At 48.2% G+C, this 20,867-nt stretch overlaps 1 protein-coding gene across 1 annotated transcript; it reads left to right on the top strand.

Annotated features, from left to right (window-relative positions):
- Positions 1-2,576: 2,576 nt before the first annotated feature.
- SMURF2 (SMAD specific E3 ubiquitin protein ligase 2) lies at positions 2,577-19,932 on the top strand (the record flags this gene model as incomplete). The annotated part of the gene is given in 10 exon segments (XM_077460640.1): positions 2,577-2,735; positions 7,390-7,615; positions 8,355-8,458; positions 9,381-9,495; positions 11,294-11,472; positions 11,558-11,695; positions 12,684-12,804; positions 14,288-14,489; positions 14,856-14,931; positions 17,952-19,932. Coding segments are annotated over 10 exon segments (1,420 nt in total), but the record flags the coding sequence as incomplete, so codon positions are not given.
- Between the last annotated feature and the right edge of the window lie 935 nt (positions 19,933-20,867).

The following is a 20,867-nucleotide window of genomic DNA, read 5'->3' as shown; positions in this document are numbered from 1 at the left end:
AATGTGGCACGATTCCTCCCCCCAATGATGCCAACAATGGGGGCACGATCCCCCCCCCCAATGATGCATAACAATGGGGCACGATCCCCCCCCCAATGATGCCAACAATGGGGCACGATCCCCCCCCAATGATGCCAACAATGGGGCACGATCCCCCCCAATGATGCCAACAATGGGGCACGATCCCCCCCCCCAATGATGCCAACAATGGGGCACGATCCCCCCCCCAATGATGCCAACAATGGGGCACGATCCCCCCCCCCAATGATGCCAACAATGGGGCACGATCCCCCCCCCCCAATGATGCCAACAATGGGGCACGATCCCCCCCCCCAATGATGCCAACAATGGGGCACGATCCCCCCCCCCCAATGATGCCAACAATGGGGCACGATCCCCCCCCCCAATGATGCCAACAATGGGGCACGATCCCCCCCCCCAATGATGCCAACAATGGGGCACGATCCCCCCCCCCAATGATGCCAACAATGGGGCACGATTCCCCCCCCCAATGATGCCAACAATGGGGCACGATCCCCCCCAATGATGCCAACAATGGGGCACGATTCCCCCCCCAATGATGCCAACAATGGGGCACGATTCCCCCCCCCCAATGATGCCAACAATGGGGCACGATTCCCCCCCCCAATGATGCCAACAATGGGGCACGATTCCCCCCCCAATGATGCCAACAATGGGGCACGATTCCCCCCCCCAATGATGCCAACAATGGGGCACGATTCCCCCCCCCCCCAATGATGCCAACAATGGGGCACGATTCCCCCCCCCCAATGATGCCAACAATGGGGCACGATTCCCCCCCCAATGATGCCAACAATGGGGCACGATTCCCCCCCCCCCAATGATGCCAACAATGGGGCACGATCCCCCCCCCCAATGATGCCAACAATGGGGCACGATCCCCCCCCCCCCCCCCAATGATGCCAACAATGGGGCACGATTCCCCGACCCCCCCAATGATGCCAACAATGGGGCACGTTGACCCCCCCCAATGATGCCAACAATGGGGCACGACTGCCCCCCCATGATGCCAACAATGGGGCACGACGACCCCCCCATGATGCCAACAATGGGGCACGACGACCCCCCCATGATGCCAACAATGGGGCACGACGACCCCCCCATGATGCCAACAATGGGGCACGACGACCCCCCCCATGATGCCAACAATGGGGCACGACGACCCCCCCATGATGCCAACAATGGGGCACGACGACCCCCCCATGATGCCAACAATGGGGCACGACGACCCCCCCATGATGCCAACAATGGGGCACGACGACCCCCCCCCCATATGATGCCAACAATGGGGCACGACGACCCCCCCCCATATGATGCCAACAATGGGGCACGACGACCCCCCCCCCCATATGATGCCAACAATGGGGCACGACGACCCCCCCCATATGATGCCAACAATGGGGCACGACGACCCCCCCCCATATGATGCCAACAATGGGGCACGACGACCCCCCCCCCCATATGATGCCAACAATGGGGCACGACGACCCCCCCCCCCCCATATGATGCCAACAATGGGGCACGACGACCCCCCCCCCCATATGATGCCAACAATGGGGCACGACGACCCCCCCCCCCCATATGATGCCAACAATGGGGCACGACGACCCCCCCCCCCCCATATGATGCCAACAATGGGGCACGACGACCCCCCCCCCCCCATATGATGCCAAAAATGGGGCACGACGACCCCCCCCCCCCCCCATTGATGCCAACAATGGGGCACGATTCCCCCCCTACTACCAAATGTGGTGATGTTTACTCTCACTAGTGGCGGAAAAATTTCCACTCCTGCTGGCCACAGTCCGGGCCCCCTAAAGTCTGAAGGGCAGTAAACTGGCCCTTTGTTTAGAAAGTTTGGAGACCCCCGCTCTAGGGTGGTCTCCAAACCACTGTTTTTTTCTGGTTTCAGAAAATATATAATGTTTTGGGGGGTTTATGTTTAGGCCTAAAATAATTTAAGCATGTGCGCAAAGAAAATGCGAAAAATGTCTCTGGCAGGGAATAGTTTACATATGGGGATTGGATGAGGGTTTCCCCGCATTCCAATTCGCATGACAGGAGACTGTGACCCGATCTCAGTGGAGCCGGTTCCCCCAGCTCCGGGGGCGGCATGTCCCATGCGTATTTGGCTCCGTTTTCAGATGCCAATTCCGCCAAAAAATTTCAGTCGTCATTCGCACCTGAAATGGTGTACAGGGACGCACCGGACCCCTGCTGGGAGCCGCAGCCAGTGTGAACCCGACCTAAATGATACTGCCACCCAGTTATAGGGGCAGTTAGAGGCAGTCTTCTGGGCGATTGTTGAGGACATTTCTCAGAGTGGTTAGGTGTTGTTATTAGGGGGTCGTGTGTCCGGGACGGTGGGAGATTCTCTCTCTCTCTGTCTGTCTGTCTGTCTGTCTGTCTGTCTCTCTCTCTCTCTCTCTCTCTCTCTCTCTCTCTCTCTCTCTCTCTCTCTCTCTCTCTCTCTCTCTCTCTCTCTCTCTCTCTCTCTCTCTCGTATTCTATCTGACCTCTATTTGTTGTTTCAGGGATCTTAGCAACGTCAACTGCGAGGAGCTGGGCCCCCTCCCGCCAGGCTGGGAGATCCGGAACACAGCCACAGGCCGAGTTTACTTTGTAGATCACAACAACCGCACCACGCAGTTCACAGACCCCAGGCTGTCTGCCAACCTACACATCGTTTTAAAGTGAGTGCCAATGTTGTCGCCCCCCCCGCGCACACACACACACCCAGAGAGCCATGTGTCGCCTCTTATGGTCACTGTACAGAGGAATTCTGCTGTCTAGGTGGACATCTGCCATCTACAATGCTAAGCTCATTGGTCAGTTCTGTATAGAACCAGAATAAAGAGAACCTGTTCTGAGACAAACCCTGCATAGATAACAGCAGGCACTATTGCTCTGCCCAGTCTTTCCCACAAACTTTGAAACCACTACAGCACCAGACTGGAGCTTGGACACTTCCCCTTTAAATCTCCCAATGCCCTGCACTATCAGCGACCTACACATTGTGGGTATTAATGGTCTACACCAGCCTATCTCAGAATGTTTAATATGGAGGAACCCTTGAAATAACTTTTTGGCTTTGGGGAACCCCTGCTAATGCTTATCTGAGAGGCAGAAATTGCTTATTGCTCCAGGAACCCCTAGCAACCTCCTGAAGAAACCCTGATCGAGGAACCATGGTCCAGAGCACGGGTCTCCAAACTGCGGCCCTCCAGTTGTTAACCACTTACAGACCGGACCGTTTTGGTGGTCAAAGACCAGACCACTTTTTGCGATTCGGCACTGCGTCGCTTTAACTGACAATTGCGCGGTCGTGCGACGTGGCTCCCAAACAAAATTGACGTCCTTTTTTCCCCACAAATAGAGCTTTCTTTTGGTGGTATTTGATCACCCCTGCGGATTTTATTTTTTGCGCTATAAACAAAAATAGAGCGACAATTTTGAAAAAAACGCATTATTTTTTATTTTTTGTTATAATAAATATCCCCCAAAAATATATAAAAAAAAACATTTTTTTTTCCCTCAGTTTAGGCCGATACGTATTCTTCTTCTACATATTTTTGGTATAAAAAAATCACAATAAGGGATTATTGATTGGTTTGCGCAAAAGTTATAGCGTTTACAAAATAGGGATAGTTTTATGGCATTTTTATAAAAAAAAAATTTATTTTTTACTAGTAATGGCGGCGATCAGCGATTTTTATTGTGACTGCGACATTGTCATTTTTACAGCAGTCAGTGCTATATAAATGCAGTGATTCCTGTGTAAATGACACTGGCAGTGAAGGGGTTAAGCAGTGGGTGGCAGTGTAGGGGTTAAGTGTTTCTAGGGGCGTTTTACTAACGGGGGGGGCTGGGCTTTCATTTAGTGAACACTGATCTCTGCTCCAATCACATGGAGCAGAGATCAGCGTCACTAGTTGCTAGGCAGAACGGGGAAATGCTGTTTACATGGCATTTCCTCCATTCGGCCGCCCCGTGAGACGATCGGGGGTCCCGTCCGGCATGCGAGCGCGCCGGCGGCATTGAAGATTGGACGTACCTGTACGCCAATATGCCTGCCCGTGCCATTCTGCCAATGTACATCGGCGTGCGCTGGTCGGGAACTGGTTAAAGAACTACAATTCCCACCATGCTTAGTCATGTCTGAATGTCAGAGTTTTACAAGGCCTCATGGGATGTGTAGTTCCGCAACAGCTGGAGGGCCGTAGTTTGGAGATCCCTGGTCTAGAGTGACCAGTGATGGTTAACTTTGGCACCCCAGATGTTTTGGAACTACATCTCCTAGGATACTCAACTACACTGCAGTGTAGTTGAGCATCATGGGAAATGTAGTTCCAAAACATCTGGGTTGCTAAAGTTCGCCATCGCTTGTCTAGACTTTGTGCCCTCTGGGTACTGAAGTATTGACTACCGCCACCTTCTGGTCAGGCTGACGCGATAACTGGTTACCTCCGTCTCTCAGTGGTAGTTGGCTCCAGGTCTCTCTATCCTTGTTTTTAGTGCAGTAGGATAGTGGCGCATGGTCAGAGGCGCTAGGTGACATTCGGCAGTATTTACCTTTCAATTTAATAGTTTGTGAGGATTTAACCTGTAAAGATCACACATCGTACTCGGCCTCCTGAGACTGGAGGATAAACTCGGCTCCTTCTTATCGATGAGTCATTTTTATTGGCTGGAATGGACCGTCGTTTCAGCCCAGCTTTGGCAGGGGGACTACCTTTTACTTTTCTTTGGTTGGAATTACAGGAGACTTCCATTTCTCTGGTCTGATTGTGCGTGGAGATTCTTGACACATCCAACGTCCGTCTGTGTCACCGAGATTGTTCCCCCAGGATGCACCTCTTCTCTGTAAGGGGACAGAATTGCGCCATTTTCAAAGCGGCTCTAATTTGCAATTTGACATCTTTCAATGTTTTTTTTTTTTTTTTCCAGAATTTTCATTTGCAGAGATAAGTGAGGAAACATTTATCAGTGCACTCTTTCTGTTGCCCATCCATCTCCACATTCTCCATTGTACATTGGGTGACAGAGTAGCGTAGTCTATACAGAAGAACTGAGCATACGCTCAAAACATCAGGGAAAACAACTCAGAATTAGAGAGTTTCCTAGTAGTTAAGTGGGAACAATCGGGACTATTGCGGTATCATGTAGTAATTGAAAGATAATAGTTCATAAAATTTACTCATATTTTATTATAAATAGATATACACATAAAACAGAAATAAACAAAATATATTCAGCCAAAAAAAGACAGAATAAATTCGAAAATGATCTAGAGGTTTTCCAACAGAGGGATTTTTTACAAAGGTGTAGGATTGACGTAAACATCCGACCGGTTTCGCAGCACTGAAAACGCCGCTTCCTCAGGGAACGTCACTTTATAAATCTAATATATATAAAGAGGATATAGTTTTTAAAATGAATAAAGTTACATGAACAAAAAATACATAGATAAGTATTACAATCATATACAAACAGAAATTAATATTCATTCCAAAAGTGGTATATAAAGAATAGAAGTACAAATAAGAACAATAGTAAGTCATGACTCACCCCTGGAGCTCCCAATCCCTCTACAGCCAAGCGACCAAACTCGAGACACCCAAAATTAGGGTGCCCCCCCTGGGGGCGGACACGGGGGGTATGTATAGTGGATAGAGAGGCTTTACACAGCGAATAAAGGACTAGAATAAAGAATAAATGACATGATCCGTTTTGAAGAAATATGTATAAAAATATAAATTGAAGACCATGGACTGAAAAATTTAGGGGAGCTAAGTTAGTCAGAAAATAGATAGAAAAAGTCTATCACACCAGAAAAGGAAAGCACCCAGTGGTCCATGGTCTGTATCGCTAAGTGGAAACCCACTTAACTACTAGGAAACTCTCTAATTCTGAGTTGTTTTCCCTGATGTTTTGAGCGTATGCTCAGTTCTTCTGTATACACTAACTGGGACGATGGTATCTTATTTTGAATTCGAGGCTGTTACACTATCTAGAGTAGCGTAGTCGGTGGATTTCTTTATGCGTTTATTAAAGTTGTTTATCTTTATGGAGGGAGATTGGTCCAATCACAGAAGACAACTCCCCCGTCACCCCCCCAGTTACTTTCCCCATCCCCATTGTGAGCGCAGTTGGCTAATCGCTTGCCACCCACAGTATATTTACTGCAGGGGGCAGCTAAAAGCACTGCAATGTTACAGTATGGCCAGACCTGTTTCTGGGTGCCCATGCACGCTTCCCCTGCTGACCTGTGCTGTGATTGGACACTGCACGAGTTTTTCAGCAGGTTTCAGCCAATGATTTTGGCTCTATACCTGCTGATTATCTGTGGCCAATAACAGCACAGAGTTCTGTGTTTAGCAACAAACAGAATTCTGCAAAGACGGAGATCTGTTTGTGCTTCCTGAAATCTACTCTTGAGTTCAGAGAGAAGCAGCAGCCAGATCTGTAAGTAAAAGCAGCACACATTAACCGTTGGCGCCGGCTGCTCGCAAATATGTGGCTTCTCGTGGGTGCGCCTTGTCGCCCATGCGCCCGCAGATTTGCGCTGAGTGTGAATACAGCTGTGCCAAGAGCTCACGTCCTGCGTGCTACCGGTACAGTCACCGACGGCTAGCGAAAAGCTCCCAATCACTACTTGGGACCTTTCCAATCATGTGACCGCCATTACAGCCAATCGCGACGGTCACATGATTATAAACCCCCGACCCACCTCTCGGGATCTTGAACCCCTTAAAGGGTTGGAAGGCGCCGTCTTCAAGGGGCTAAACAGTTAACCTCTTGATTGCCCCTAGATGTTAACCCTTTCCCAGCCAGTGTCATTAGTGCAGTGACAGTGTATAGTATTATCGCTGTATTAGACCCGGTTCACACAGGGACGGCTTGTCAGGTGACTTAGCCGCCTGACAAGTCGCACTCCATTCTGTACAATGGAACTGTTCTAATAGGAGCGACTCAAGTCGCTCCGACTTAGAAAAAAGGTTCCTGTACTACTTTGGCTCAAATTCAGAGCAGCTTGCACTGACTTCTATACAGAAGCTGTTTTGCAAGCCGCGCTGAAGTCGCGCCGTACGGGGCGGCTTCAGAGTCGGGCGACTTTGAAGCCACCCTGTGTGAACTGGCTCTCAATGTCAACGGTGATGTCAGTGCCAGACAGTTAAGTGCCCCTCCTAGCCAGTATCTGTTAGCGCCAGATTGCCCGCCAGCCTATCACAGTCACACTATAAGTTGCTAATTACTGGTTGCTGAATGGCAAAATAAGGGCTTGGTCATGAAGGGGGTAAAACCTTCCGGAGGTCTAGTGGTTAATGAATGCTTTTCTCTTCACAGCCGCCAGAACCAGCTAAAAGACCAACAACAACAGCAGCAGCAACCTCCGCCACCACCCCAGGTGGTATCCTTATGTCAGCTCCCCGATGACGTGGACTGTCTGACCGTCCCGCGTTATAAGAGAGACCTGGTGCAGAAACTGAAGATCCTGAGACAGGAGCTGTCCCAGCAGCAGCCTCAGGCTGGACATTGCCGCATCGAGGTGTCCCGGGAGGAGATCTTCGAGGTACGCGTTTCTCTCTATTCATGTCTGATTGGATATAAAGATTAGATGCAGGGCGTGACAGGTGACACGCATTTTACTCCTACTTTGGCTGGATGCAGTCATTAATTGAAGAATTTGGGTCATATGGTTAATGGGGGGGGAGTCCGCCAGTATATTGGGCTCCATTCACAGAGCAGTATCTACCACTATAAAATACTGCTCAGCGTTTTTTCTGTATTTTTTTTGGGCATTCACAGAAAAAGCGACTAAAATACTGCATGTGGTATTTTATGAAGTGATGCAGTATTTTAGTAGAGAAAGCTTGTGGTAATTTAACGCTGGCGGTGACCGGCAACTTGACAACCATTTGTAACTAGCTGGTTGTTAGGGAGTGGGCGTCCAATGCGTCCTTAATAACCGATGAGCTGTCAGCGGGCTTCCCCGCTGAATGTAAATAAATGATTTTCTGGCAATGAAAAATTGTGAGAAAAAAGCTTGGTCCCCCCAAATCAATACCAGGCACTTCAAGTCTTGTATAGATTTTGAGGGGAACCCCACGCCAAAAAAAGTGGTCTCCCCCAAAAATCCACGATCAATCACAACGACTGCCACCACTGCTAAATAAACGAAGGGGCCCAGCCCCCTTGTGACATCACCGACCCAGCCTTCCCCTCGGTCTGTGACATCATAAGAGGGTGGAGAATACAAATTTGCCAGGATGTTTTCTCCTCTTACTGAATGGTTGTTTCATGTCTTGCAGGAGTCCTACAGGCAGGTGATGAAGATGAGGCCGAAGGACCTGTGGAAGAGACTTATGATCAAATTCCGTGGGGAGGAGGGCTTGGACTATGGTGGCGTGGCCAGGTGCGTAAAGACGGCAATGTATTTAGTGTGCTGTGTATCCCTGATTTGTCCTGCAGTGGGGAGCCCCAGAATGCCTGGAGGAGTCCCTAAAGGGGTTGTAAACCCTCACAGTTTGCGTTCTACGCATTTAAGGTGAAAAAACTTTCTCTGCTGCAGCAGCTCCCCAGAGCCCCCGCCTTTTTTTTTTTTTTTTAACTTGAGCCCAACCGTTTCAGCGACTGATTATCGCACTAGCTCCAGCTGCTGTCAAAGGTCCTCATTGGATAGATTGATAGCAGCAGGAGCCATTAGAGACGCTAGTACAGTGATCAGTGCTATTAATATGCACTGTCACTGTGCTAATGACACTGACTGGGAAGGGGTTAACATCAGGGGAGCTCAAAGGGTTAAAAGCGGAGTTCCACCGAAAAATGGAACTTCTGCTTTAAGGGAGATGACCCCCTGACATGCCACATTTGGCATATCTTTTTTTTTTTTTTTTTTTTTTTTTTTGGGGGGGGGCGCATACCCACTTTTTTAGAGGGTTCCAGCTCCCACTTCCTAATGGGGCTCCGGAAGGGAGATCACCTCTCCCCGCCCCCCCCCCCCGGCAATCATCTGGGACACGTCACAGGGCCCAGATGTTTGCCCGGCCAGTCACAGTGCGCAGCGCGGCTGGCGCTTTCACAGTGCATGGCACACCGTGACAATGCCGGCACCACACAGAGGAGCGGGGCTTCGTACACCCGCATCACTGGACCCTGGGACAAGTAAATGCCCGATTATTTAAAGTCAGCAGCTTCGGCTCTTCACACTATGGGCAATGGGAAACATCCTATCACTGCAGACAAGTCTTTTCCTGAACTCTGTGTGCTGCTCAGTGACTATTGTGATTATTGTACAGTTTGGTTTCCTTCAGTTTTGGTTATTTGTTCTTTTGCAGAGAGTGGCTTTACCTGTTGTCTCACGAGATGTTGAACCCTTACTACGGCCTCTTCCAGTATTCCCGTGACGACATCTACACACTACAGATCAACCCAGATTCTGCGGTCAACCCGGTATGTGACTCCTCCTCCTCCTCCTCCTCCTCCTCCTCCTCCTCTTCTCACACATGAAAGGAAGATCCTCTCTGCCAATCCCTCCATTGGCTGCCACTCAACCAACAAATTAAATTCAAGATTCTAACACCAACTTACGAAGCCGTTGACAACTCGGCCCCCGGCTACATCACTAACCTGGTTTCAAAATACCAACTTCCCGTGTCACCCATCCCATGCCCAGGACTTCTTCCGAGCTGCTCCCATCCCCTGGAATGCTCTACCCCAATCTGTCCGATTTTATCTCCTACTCTCTACTTTCAGACCAGCGGCGGCTGTCCATTTGGGGCGCCCGGGTACTGTCCCCTCTATCCACGCCACCCCCTATATGAATAATGGATAGATTCATGGAATGCATACCTTTCCGCTGCGTCCGGCCCGTTTCAGGACATTGGGCGTCTGAATTACAGCGGCGGGGGTGTTTTTTTTATTTTTTATTTTAATTTTTTTAGTGCCAGACTAGAGCAATGGGCTCTAATAGGCTTTGAAATGGGGTGGGCTCGGAGCGCAGAGCATTGCGCCATGAGCCCACCCAGTTAACACAGCAAATTATTATCCGCTGTTGTAACACTGATCCTCAATCCGGCCAATCAGAAGCGGGATCTGAGACCCATTTTCCGATTGGCTGGATCAGCACATCCCCCACAGTTATTACCTTTTTGTATCTCTACACCCTCCCTCTTAGACTGTAAGCTCTAAGGAGCAGGGCCCTCTGATTCCTCCTGTAGTAAAGTGTTTTGTATTTGTACTGTCTACCCTCAAGTTGTAGACCGTTGAGTAAACTGTCGGCGCTATATAAAACCTGTATAATAATTTGTCACCTGTACTCGAGCCATGACCTATGACCACGCTATAGATTGACGGCTACAGTGTGGTCTCACGTTTCTGGGAGGGTGTCTATTGACTTCCTCTGATGATCGCACTTCCCACACACACCCCCTGTGGTGCGTATTGGCAGTGATCGCTGCAGTGATCCCCTTTTGCGGTGCGTATTGGCAGTGATATTGCGTAATCTTTTTGACCGTGTTAAAGCCGAATGATGGCACTGTCTCATATTGCCAGGAGAGCGTCGTATGGCGTCCTCCCGTGATTCCCGCGGTGCCCCCTGCGAAACGCATCGGTAACCATCTGTGATCAATGTGTTCTCTGGACGCAGCTGATCACAGATCGGGGTAGAGCACCAAACACTGCGGCTCTTTACCATGTGACCAGCTGTGTTAAATTACAGCAGATCAAAGGGATTTGCTGGTTATCGGCGATACTTTTCTCACGCTGACAGCCGGTAAGCGGCAATACACACAGGGAATAGCTTCACTGTTATTCAGGGCACTGATCATTAGTATTATGATGATCAGTGCCGCCTCGCCAGCGCGCATCAGTGCCGCCTCGCCAGCGCGCATCAGTGCCGCCTCGTCAGCGCGCATCAGTGCAGGAGAAATTTTTATTTACAAAATTTGATTACGGAAACGTAGAAACTTTGTTTTCCCAATTCAGTTTTTTTTTTTGTATTAACCAAGAAACTGTCTTTTTTCATTTATTTAGCAAAAAATAAAAACTGGTGATCACATACCACCAAAAGAAAGCTCGATCTGTCTAAAAAATGTTTTAAAAATTTTGTTTGGGGTCCAGAGTTGCATGACCGCACAATTGTCATTCAAAGTGCGACAGGACTGAAAATCGGCCTGGGCAGGAAGGGGGTGAGCGTGCCCGGTCCGATTTCTAGTCTGTCTGACAGATGTCTCTCTCTTTCCATCTCCAGGAACATCTCTCCTATTTCCATTTTGTGGGGCGGATCATGGGCATGGCGGTATTTCACGGGCACTACATTGACGGAGGCTTCACGCTACCCTTTTATAAGCAGCTGCTTGGGAAATCGATCACGTTGGACGACATGGAGTCTGTGGACCCCGACCTGCACAACAGCCTGGTCTGGATTCTGTAAGTTTACCCGACAGCTGCTTCCTGTGTGCCGACCGCGTTCTCTACGATTTTTCTGTGACAGCGTTTGTTTTCTTTTATCCAGAGAGAATGACATCACGGCGGTGTTGGATCACACGTTCTGCGTAGAACACAGCGCGTACGGGGAACTCATCCAACACGAGCTGAAGCCAAACGGGAAGAGCATCCCTGTGACGGAAGAAACCAAAAAGGAATACGTCAGGTAGGTGGGACCTCAGCGGTTCCTAGTCATGTGACTTCTGTTGACTTCTATTCAGGTACACTTGGGTTAAACTGCCGCCTACAGGAGGCTGGGACACTGGCAAACATAAAAAGTGGTAGGCCAGAACTGTATGACCTTCGGGCTAATCCCAAGGTGGTAAGCAGTCGGTGCACTGGCTTGTTGTGTCCTCCTAGGACCCAAGCAAATATATAGGTTAAAGAAAGCTGGCAGCTCGATCTTCCACAATGAATGTTTATTAATCCATGTGTAGTAAAACCGTACGTGGCTTACGCGTTTCGGAGTGTATCCTTAAAAGGGTTGTAAACCCTTGTGTGCTTTTTTTTTTTTAAATAAAATTTACAAACATGCTTATACTTACCTGCTTTGTGCAATGATTTTACACAGAGCCGCCCCGATCCTCTTCTTTTGGGGTGCCCGTCGGCACTCCAGGCCCCTCCTCTGCAAGCCACTTTCCCTGGGGGCACCTGTCCCTTCTTGTTCCCGAGTCCCACTGCTTTGTCCATTGACACAGACAGTGGTGCTTGGCCCCATGTCACTGGATTTGATTGACAGCAGTGGGAACCAATGGCTTCTGCTACTATCAATCTGTCCAATGAGGAGATAGGCATCGGCTGGAGCTGCTGCGCCCGTGCACACTGCTGGATCGGATTGGGCTCGGGTAAGAAAACCGGGGGGGGGGAGCTGCAGCACAGAAGGATTACTTTAATGGATAGATTTGGGCGTTACAACCACTTCAATCATAGCCATGCGCCGAAATGCGCAAGTCCTCTATTATTTTGTACTACACCTAATTTAATAAAACTCGTTCATTGCGGAAGATCGAGTTGCTGGCTTTCGTCTATATAGAACCGTATAACCCTCTCCTCTACCCAGCATGTTTTTCTGCTAGTGTCCTATTTCTCTCGCACACTTGGCACGCACCCCAACTGATTTTAATCATCCTAATCCTCTGCTGTTCTGATTCTAGATTGTACGTGAACTGGAGGTTTCTGCGGGGGATCGAAGCGCAGTTCCTGGCTCTGCAGAAAGGATTTAATGAAGTTATCCCACAACACCTGCTGAAGTCGTTCGATGAAAAGGAGCTGGAGGTAAGTCCAGCATTTGTAGGCTGTCTTTGGGCCACCAGCTAGAGAGAGCTCCGCTCCATCACATGAGTTGCTGCGACTTGTAGTTCTACTAAAAACTTGGAAAAGGAAAGGAATAATCAGACTTTTAAGGGTGCTTAATGCGGACAATGATACTGTATTAAAAGTTAATTTATTAATGTTAAAAACTTTTCATAATAAAATCATACACAATTTGTGTATGGTCTTGTTCTTATTTCCATAGTGGTATTGCAGTATAAACACCCAACATGTTTCGCCCTTTGGGGCTTCTTCAGGGCTAATGATCTGAAAGCTATATCAGAAAAAAATATATATAAATAACGTATTAATGTGACACGTTATATATTAGTACGTTATTTATTTTCTGTCTTTCTGATATAGCTTTGAGATTATTAGTGGTTATTTCTCCTGAAGGAGCCATAAAGGGCGAAACCTGCTGGGAGTTTCTACTGGTATACCACTATGGAAACAAGAAAAATGGGACCATGTGCAAATTGTGAAATAACCGCTAATGATCTGAAAGGTAAATCGGAAAAACATAATATAAATAACGTACTAATCTACAACATGTCATATTAATACATTATTTAGATTCTGTTTTTTCCCGATTATAGCTTTCGGAAAATTAGCGATTATGTCCCCTGAAGACGCCCCAAAGGGGTGAAACATGTTGGGAGTTTATACTGCTATACCACTATGGAAATAAGAACAAGAGACCCCCCCCCATGCACAAATGTGAAATAACTGCTAATGATCTGAAAGCTACATCATAAAAACAGAATGTGTGTGTGTGTGTGTGTGTGTGTGTGTGTGTGTGTATATATATATCTATATATATATATATATAGATATATATATATATATATATATACACACACGTTATTTATATTCTGTTTTACTGATAAAGCGTTCTGATCATTAGCGGTTATTTCACAATTTGTGCATGAGGGGCTCTTGTTATTTCCATAGTGGTATAGCAGTATAAACTCCCAACATGTTTCGTCCTTTGGCGTCTTTAGGGGACATAACCGCTAACGATCCGAAAGCTATAATCGGGGAAAAATAATGTAAATAACCTATTAATGACATGTTATATATTAGTACATTATTTAGATTGTTTTTTTCTGATATAGCTTTCAGATTAATGTTTATCATTTCTCCTAAAGAAGCCCTGAAGGGTGAAACATGCTGGGAGTTTATACTGCTATATCACTATGGAGTAAGAACAAGACCATGTGCAAATTATATGTGACTTTATTTTGAAATATTTTCACCATTGTGAATTAATAAAAGATGAATTTTAATACAGTCTAGCATTGTCTGCATTGAACACCTTTTTAGTCCAATTAGTCTCCTCTTTTCTGTATCCCGGGATGTAATGCCGATATCATTCACCTGCATTATAAACCAGCAGTTCTACTGAACCACATGTGGGCTGAAGATCTCCCATCTCTTTGTTTTCCAGCTAATCATTTGTGGGCTGGGGAAGATCGATGTGAACGATTGGAAAGCTAACACCCGATTAAAACACTGCACGGCGGACAGCAACATTGTGAAGTGGTTCTGGAAGGCGGTGGAGTCGTTCGATGAGGAGAGGAGAGCGCGGCTACTGCAGTTTGTCACCGGATCGTCTCGCGTTCCTCTGCAAGGCTTTAAAGCGTTACAAGGTAAGCGGTCGCTCCCGCCTGGAGGGGGGCGGGGTGACGGTGTACTGTTTTTTTCCGGGCGAAGTCCCCGAACAAACGTGTGAAGCGACGACTGTTCCTCTAACCCATTGCGCTCATTGTTCAGATGTTCACACGAGATTTGTGGGCCCTTTCCGGGCCCCTAACAGGACGGCGCAGACTTCCCCATAGTAACGCTGTTTCATACTGATAATGGACACGGGTTCTACTGCAATGGGTTCCTTGGGTGGCGGGAAGGCACATGACGGAGGGGGGGCCGCAATGTTTGGATATGATTAAAGTGGGACAAGGTTTTGTTAGATTTTCCCCTCTGCCCTCTTTGGTAACATTTTGTTTCCCCATTTCCAGGTGCAGCTGGCCCGCGGCTCTTCACCATCCATCAGATTGATGCAAACACCAACAACCTGCCCAAGGCACATACATGGTGAGTGTCCTGCACCAATCGGGGGCTCTGCTGGATGGGACACCTCAGTTGGGTTGATAGCTCCGTCCACTGTGAAGCTTAGGGATGGATTAGACTTGAATAATATTTGGGGGGGGGGGGGGTAGTTAAGAGTTGCACAAGCTTGCACCACTCTTCTGAACATAAAAATGGAGTAGATGTTGCTCCTAATTAACCTCTTTATGACCTCACTGTAGCCGAATGACGGCTACCGCGTTGTCTCACTTCGCCACAAGGGGGCGTCGTATGGCATCCTCCAGTGATCGTGATCCTCGCGTGCCCCCAGCGACACGCATCCGTAGCGATCTGTGACTTCTGGATACCGCTGATCACAGTTTGGGATAAAGAGACCATCACAGCGGCTCTTTACCATGTGGCTAGCTGATCAGTCTGGTTACAGTCAATCCTCGCCTCACACTGACCGCACATGAGGAGAGCCAATGAGCAGAAATCCAGTGCCGCCTGATTATCAGTGCAACCCCAACAGTGCCGCCTGATTATCAGTACAACCCCAACAGTGCCGCCTGATTATCAGTACAACCCCAACAGTGCCGCCTGATTATCAGTGCAACCCCAACAGTGCCGCCTGATTATCAGTACAACCCCAACAGTGCCGCCTATCAGTGCCCATCCGCGCCTCCTCAACAAAGCAGCCTCCTCAACAAAGCAGCCTCCTCAACAAAGCAGCCTCCTCGAGCGTCCCACCAGGGCAGCCTCCTCGAGCGTCCCACCAGGGCAGCCTCCTCGAGCGTCCCACCAGGGCAGCCTCCTCGAGCGTCCCACCAGTGCAGCCAACTTTTTTTATTTATTTTTTTCAAAATTTTTGGTCTTTTTTTTTTTTCACTTGTTTAGCAAAAAATAAACCCCAGTGGAGATTAAATACCACCAAAAGAAAGCTCTAGCTATCTCAAAAAAGATATAAAAAAATGTATATGGGTACAGTGTGGCATGACTGAAATTGTCATTCAAAGTGTGAGAACGCTGAAAGCTGAAAATTGGCCTGGGTAGGAAGGGGGTGAAAGTGCCCGGTAGCCAAGTGGGTTAACAAAGGAATGCAAAGCTCTCTCTGTTAATCAGGAGCGATCAGTTCTGTGTCCTGTGGCTGCGACTGATAGAGCACAGAGAGCTGGAGCTGCATGCTCCGATATCTCTGCTGTCCTCAGCCCCCCCCCCCCCCCCCCCGTTCAACTCCGAGTAGGAGGGAGGAGGGGATTGTTTTTTTAATCAGATCGTCTTTATTGCACATCAGGTTTTATATATAACATTACAGATTGGCCCCAAACAGGAGGCGAGGTACAAAGACAGTAAAAAAAAAAACGAAGATAGAAAAATAAAACAATTGCATAGTACAGTACTGGTAAATATATACATACCTTATTCTAGGAGGAGGGTTGCTAAAGTGGTGTTAAAATGATGAAATGAAAATGATTAAAATTCCTAAAAAAAAAAGCGTGTGTGTGGGGGCAACCGGGTGAGGAGGATAAAGACAAGTGTGTCTTGTCTACAGTCAGGCATGGTGGTGGGGGTGTCATGGTCTGGGGCTGCATGAGTGCTGCCAGTGTCCTATCATATAGAGTCCCCCATCGGATAGTGTCCCCTGCGTACTGCGCATGCGCAATACACAGCAACACAGATTCCGAAAATAGCCGAGGATGAACGGCGCCTGCGCCGTGAGTCCAGGTTCTATCCCCACCATCCAAGTGGACATAGAGTAGGAATATAAAAGAGCCGAGCACAGCGAGGCCGAGCCCGAAGCATGGCGAGCAGCCTTCTAATTTTCCGAACCCTATGTCTGCTTGGATGGGGGGGGGGGGGCTACCACCTCCACTCACAGCGCAGGCGCCGTTCATCTTCTGAGATTTTCCGAAGCTTCTTCTGCCCCGTACTGCGCATGCGCAGTATGGGGCGGACACTATATGATGGCCGGACACTATCTGCCAGAACACCGGCACTGGGGAGCTACAGATCATTGAGGGAACCATGAATGCCAACATGTACTGTGACATACTGAAGCAGAGCATGATCCCCTCCCTTCAGAGACTGGACCGCAGGGCAGTATTCCAACATGATAACCACCCCAAACACACCTCCAACACCACCACTGCCTTGCTAAAGAAGCTGAGGGTAAAGGTGATGGACTGGCCAAGCATGTCTCCAGACCTAAACCCTATTGATCACCTGTGGGACATCCTCAGACGGAAGGTGGAGGAGGGGAAGGTCTCCAACATCCACCAGCTCTGTGATGTCATCATGGGGGAGGGGAAGAGGACTCCAGTGGTGACCTGTGAAGCTCTGGTGACCTCCATGCCCAAGAGGGTGAAGGCAGTGCTGGAAAATAATGGCGGCCACACAAAATATTGACACTTAGGGCCGGTTCACACTGCAGGCGAGGCGAGGCGACTCAGACTTGCCTCGCCGCGACCTGCCGCGACCTCAGCGGCAACTTGCAGATGACTTCTGTATAGAAGTCAATGCAAGTCGCCCAAAAGTAGTACAGGAACCTTTTTTCTGAGTCGGAGCGACTTGAGTCGCTCCTCTCAGAACGGTTCCATTGTACAGAACAGAAGCGACTTGCGAGAGCGAGGCGAGGCGAGTCGAGTCGTGTCGCCTCGCATCGCCCGCTGTGTGAACCGGCTCTTTGGGCCCAATTTGGACATTTTCACTGTGTGTTGAGTTATTTTGAAAAACATTTGATTGGATGGATATCTTTTATAACAAAGTATATTTTTTTTTTCCTAAATTTGCGGTCTTTTTTTGTTTATATTTCAAAAGATAAAATACTACGAAAAGTTCTATTTTGTAGGAAAAAAAATTATATAAATTGAATTTGTGTACATCGTTGCATGGACCGCGCAATTACCAATTAAAGTAGCGCAGTGCGGAAAAGCAAAAAATGGCCTGGTCATGAAGGGGGTAAAACCTTCCAGTTAACTTAGAGAGGTTTTGTGGTCAAAATATTGATCAGTAATTATTTTTTTTTTTATACTTTTTGTTTATCGCAGCTTCAACCGCATTGACATCCCGCCCTACGAGAACTACGAAAAGCTCTCCGAGAAGCTCCTCACAGCCATAGAAGAGACGTGCGGCTTCGCCGTGGAATGATTGAGCGCCACCTGCGGACATTATTTATGAAGCGCTATCTCCCGGCCCCTCCCTCCTGCGTCGGAGGTGCTTTCAGAGCGGGGGGGAGGGGCTTCCTTCCACGGGGCACTGTGAACGAGGAAAGAAACTGACGGTTTGGGATTATATAAATATATATATTTTTTTTCCATTATGAAAAAGTCGTACCGCGCTCACGACTTAGCTGCTATTTAAAAAAAAAAATACAAAAACGAATATCTTGAACTTTAAAAGGACGCTGACTTTTTACGGGAAGGCAGCGCTCTGCATATAAAGACTACTATTTTTATATGAAAAAAAGAAAAGGGGGGTTATCGATTTTACATTCCCTCTTCCCGGATCGTGACATCGCGGCTGCCGAAGGGGAGAGAGGCCGAGCCGATCTGTACACAGGCCCGTTCAGGAAAAAAAAAGCGGGGGTCCTCCGTGCCGCCTCATCCAGGATAGTCCTACCAGTCTCCGCCCTCAGGACCCCGCCGCCTTCTGTGATGTCATACAAGGTGCTGATATGTGACTCTAAAAGGGGGGGAGGGGGGTGTGGGTGCGTTCCTGTGCCGTCGGAGGACCCCACTACCCATTCCAGTGGATGCAATGATATGATGCTGAACTAACACGATACCCTCACGGCCATCGGTCTGTATCCCAGCTATTCACCACTTATTTTATTAATATAATTCCTAATGGAATAATTTAATACCCGCCACTCCTCTGTATTTTATGTTCCTCCCCCTCCTCCTTGATGTCTTCATGCTTGTTTGTGTATAAAGGTCTTTTGTGTTTTTTATAGTTTAAAGTGCACCTGTCCCCTTAGGAGGCGCCCTGTCAGCTTCAACCGATATTCCTTGGAGACGTTGATGTCACTGCTGCCGTATTGTCACCTCCACCTCCTAGATGTATCAATGAGTAGCGTGTAGGCCAGTTTGTAGGAAAGCCCTGGAGAATGTATGTCAGGTTCTTGTTGCTGTGGGCGATGGTTGGTTGTCCCTGTTTAGACCATAGTGTGGCCATTTTAAACGTTCAGTGTCACTAATATAGGCAGCCTATCCGAGCGCGAAGCTCTAGTGACACCACAAGTCCCTCTGTGATGTAATGGAAGATGGCACCTTTGTAGTAGACCCTCTATGATGTAATGGATGATGGCCCCTTGTAGACCCTCTGATGTAATGGATGATAGCCCCTTGTAGACCCTCTATGATGTAATGGATGATAGCCCCTTGTAGACCCTCTATGATGTAATGGCTGATGGCCCCTTGTAGACCCTCTATGATGTAATGGCTGATGGCCCCTTGTAGACCCTCTATGATGTAATGGATGATGGCCCCTTGTAGACCCTCTATGATGTAATGGATGATGGCCCCTTGTAGACCCTCTATGATGTAATGGATGATGTCCCCTTGTAGACCCTCTGATGTAATGGATGATGGCCCCTTGTAGACCCTCTATGATGTAATGGATGATGGCCCCTTGTAGACCCTCTATGATGTAATGGATGATGGCCCCTTGTAGACCCTCTATGATGTAATGGATGATGGCCCCTTGTAGACCCTCTATGATGTAATGGATGATAGCCCCTTGTAGACCCTCTATGATGTAATGGATGATGGCCCCTTGTAGACCCTCTATGATGTAATGGATGACGGGCGCTTCTAGACTCTCTATTATGTAATGGATGATGCCACCTTGTATAGACCATCTATGGTGTAATGGATGATGGCACCTTGTAGACCAAGCTATGGTCGGGTCTACAAGGTGCCATCATCCATTTTGCATAGAGGGTCTGCAAGGGAACATCATCCATTACATCATAGAGCAGTGATGGCGAACCTTGGCACCCCAGATGTTTTGGAACTACATTTCCCATGATGCTCCACTACACTGCAGAGTGCCAGGGCATCATGGGAAATGTAGTTCCAAAACATCTGGGGTGCCAAGGTTCGCCATCACTGTCATAGAGGAACTTGTGGACTTGTCCCTGTTTACACCATGGTGGCTGCTGTGTGGCCATTTTTATATGTTCAGTGTCACTAATATAGGCAGCCTATCCTAACGCAAAGCTCTAGTGACACCACAAGCCCCTCTGTGATGGAATGGAAGATGGCCCCTTGTAGACCCTCTGAGGTAATGGATGATGGCCCGTTGTAGACCCTCTATGATGTTATGGATGATGCCACTTTGTAGACCCTCTGTGACAGGGATATGCAATTAGCAGACCTCCAGCTGATGCAAAACTACAAGTCCCATCATGCCTCTGCCTCTGGGTGTGATGCTGGTGGCTGTCAGTCTTGCTATGCCTCATGGGACTTGTAGTTCTGCAACAGCTGGAGGTCTTCTAATTGCATATCCCTTCTCTATGATGTAATGGATGATGCCACCTTGTACAACCTCTATGATGTAATGAATGGCACCTTGTATAGACCATCTATGGCAGTGCTCGACAAAACCCGGTCGCCAGGTCGCATTGGCGACTAGAATCAGCGACCTTGCGCCTGGGGCAGCATAGCTGGGGGTATCCCGTCTCCGTGGACCCCCCCCCGCGCGATCGCGTCGGGCCGCGCCGCAGGCGGCCGGTGATTGAGCCCCCGGCTTTGAGGCCTTCTGTGATCCTATGGTTCCTTCTGGAATCTGGCGCCCTCTTGTGGTGGCCGTTGGAATTACAACCAACAATGCTAATGGGCCAGTCTTTCTCCATCCCTTTACTTAGAACCCCTAAACAAAACAAAACAAAAAAAAAAAAAAAAAATTATATATATATATATATATATATATATATATATATATATATATATATATATATATAT

Source organism: Lithobates pipiens, unplaced genomic scaffold (genome assembly GCF_037356315.1).
Source record: "Lithobates pipiens isolate NorthernLeopardFrog02 unplaced genomic scaffold, aLitPip1_a1.2 Scaffold_28, whole genome shotgun sequence".
NCBI lineage: Eukaryota > Metazoa > Chordata > Amphibia > Anura > Ranidae > Lithobates > Lithobates pipiens.
The sequence above is the reverse complement of the archived record's forward strand: the minus strand, read 5'-3'. Positions and strand labels throughout refer to the sequence as shown.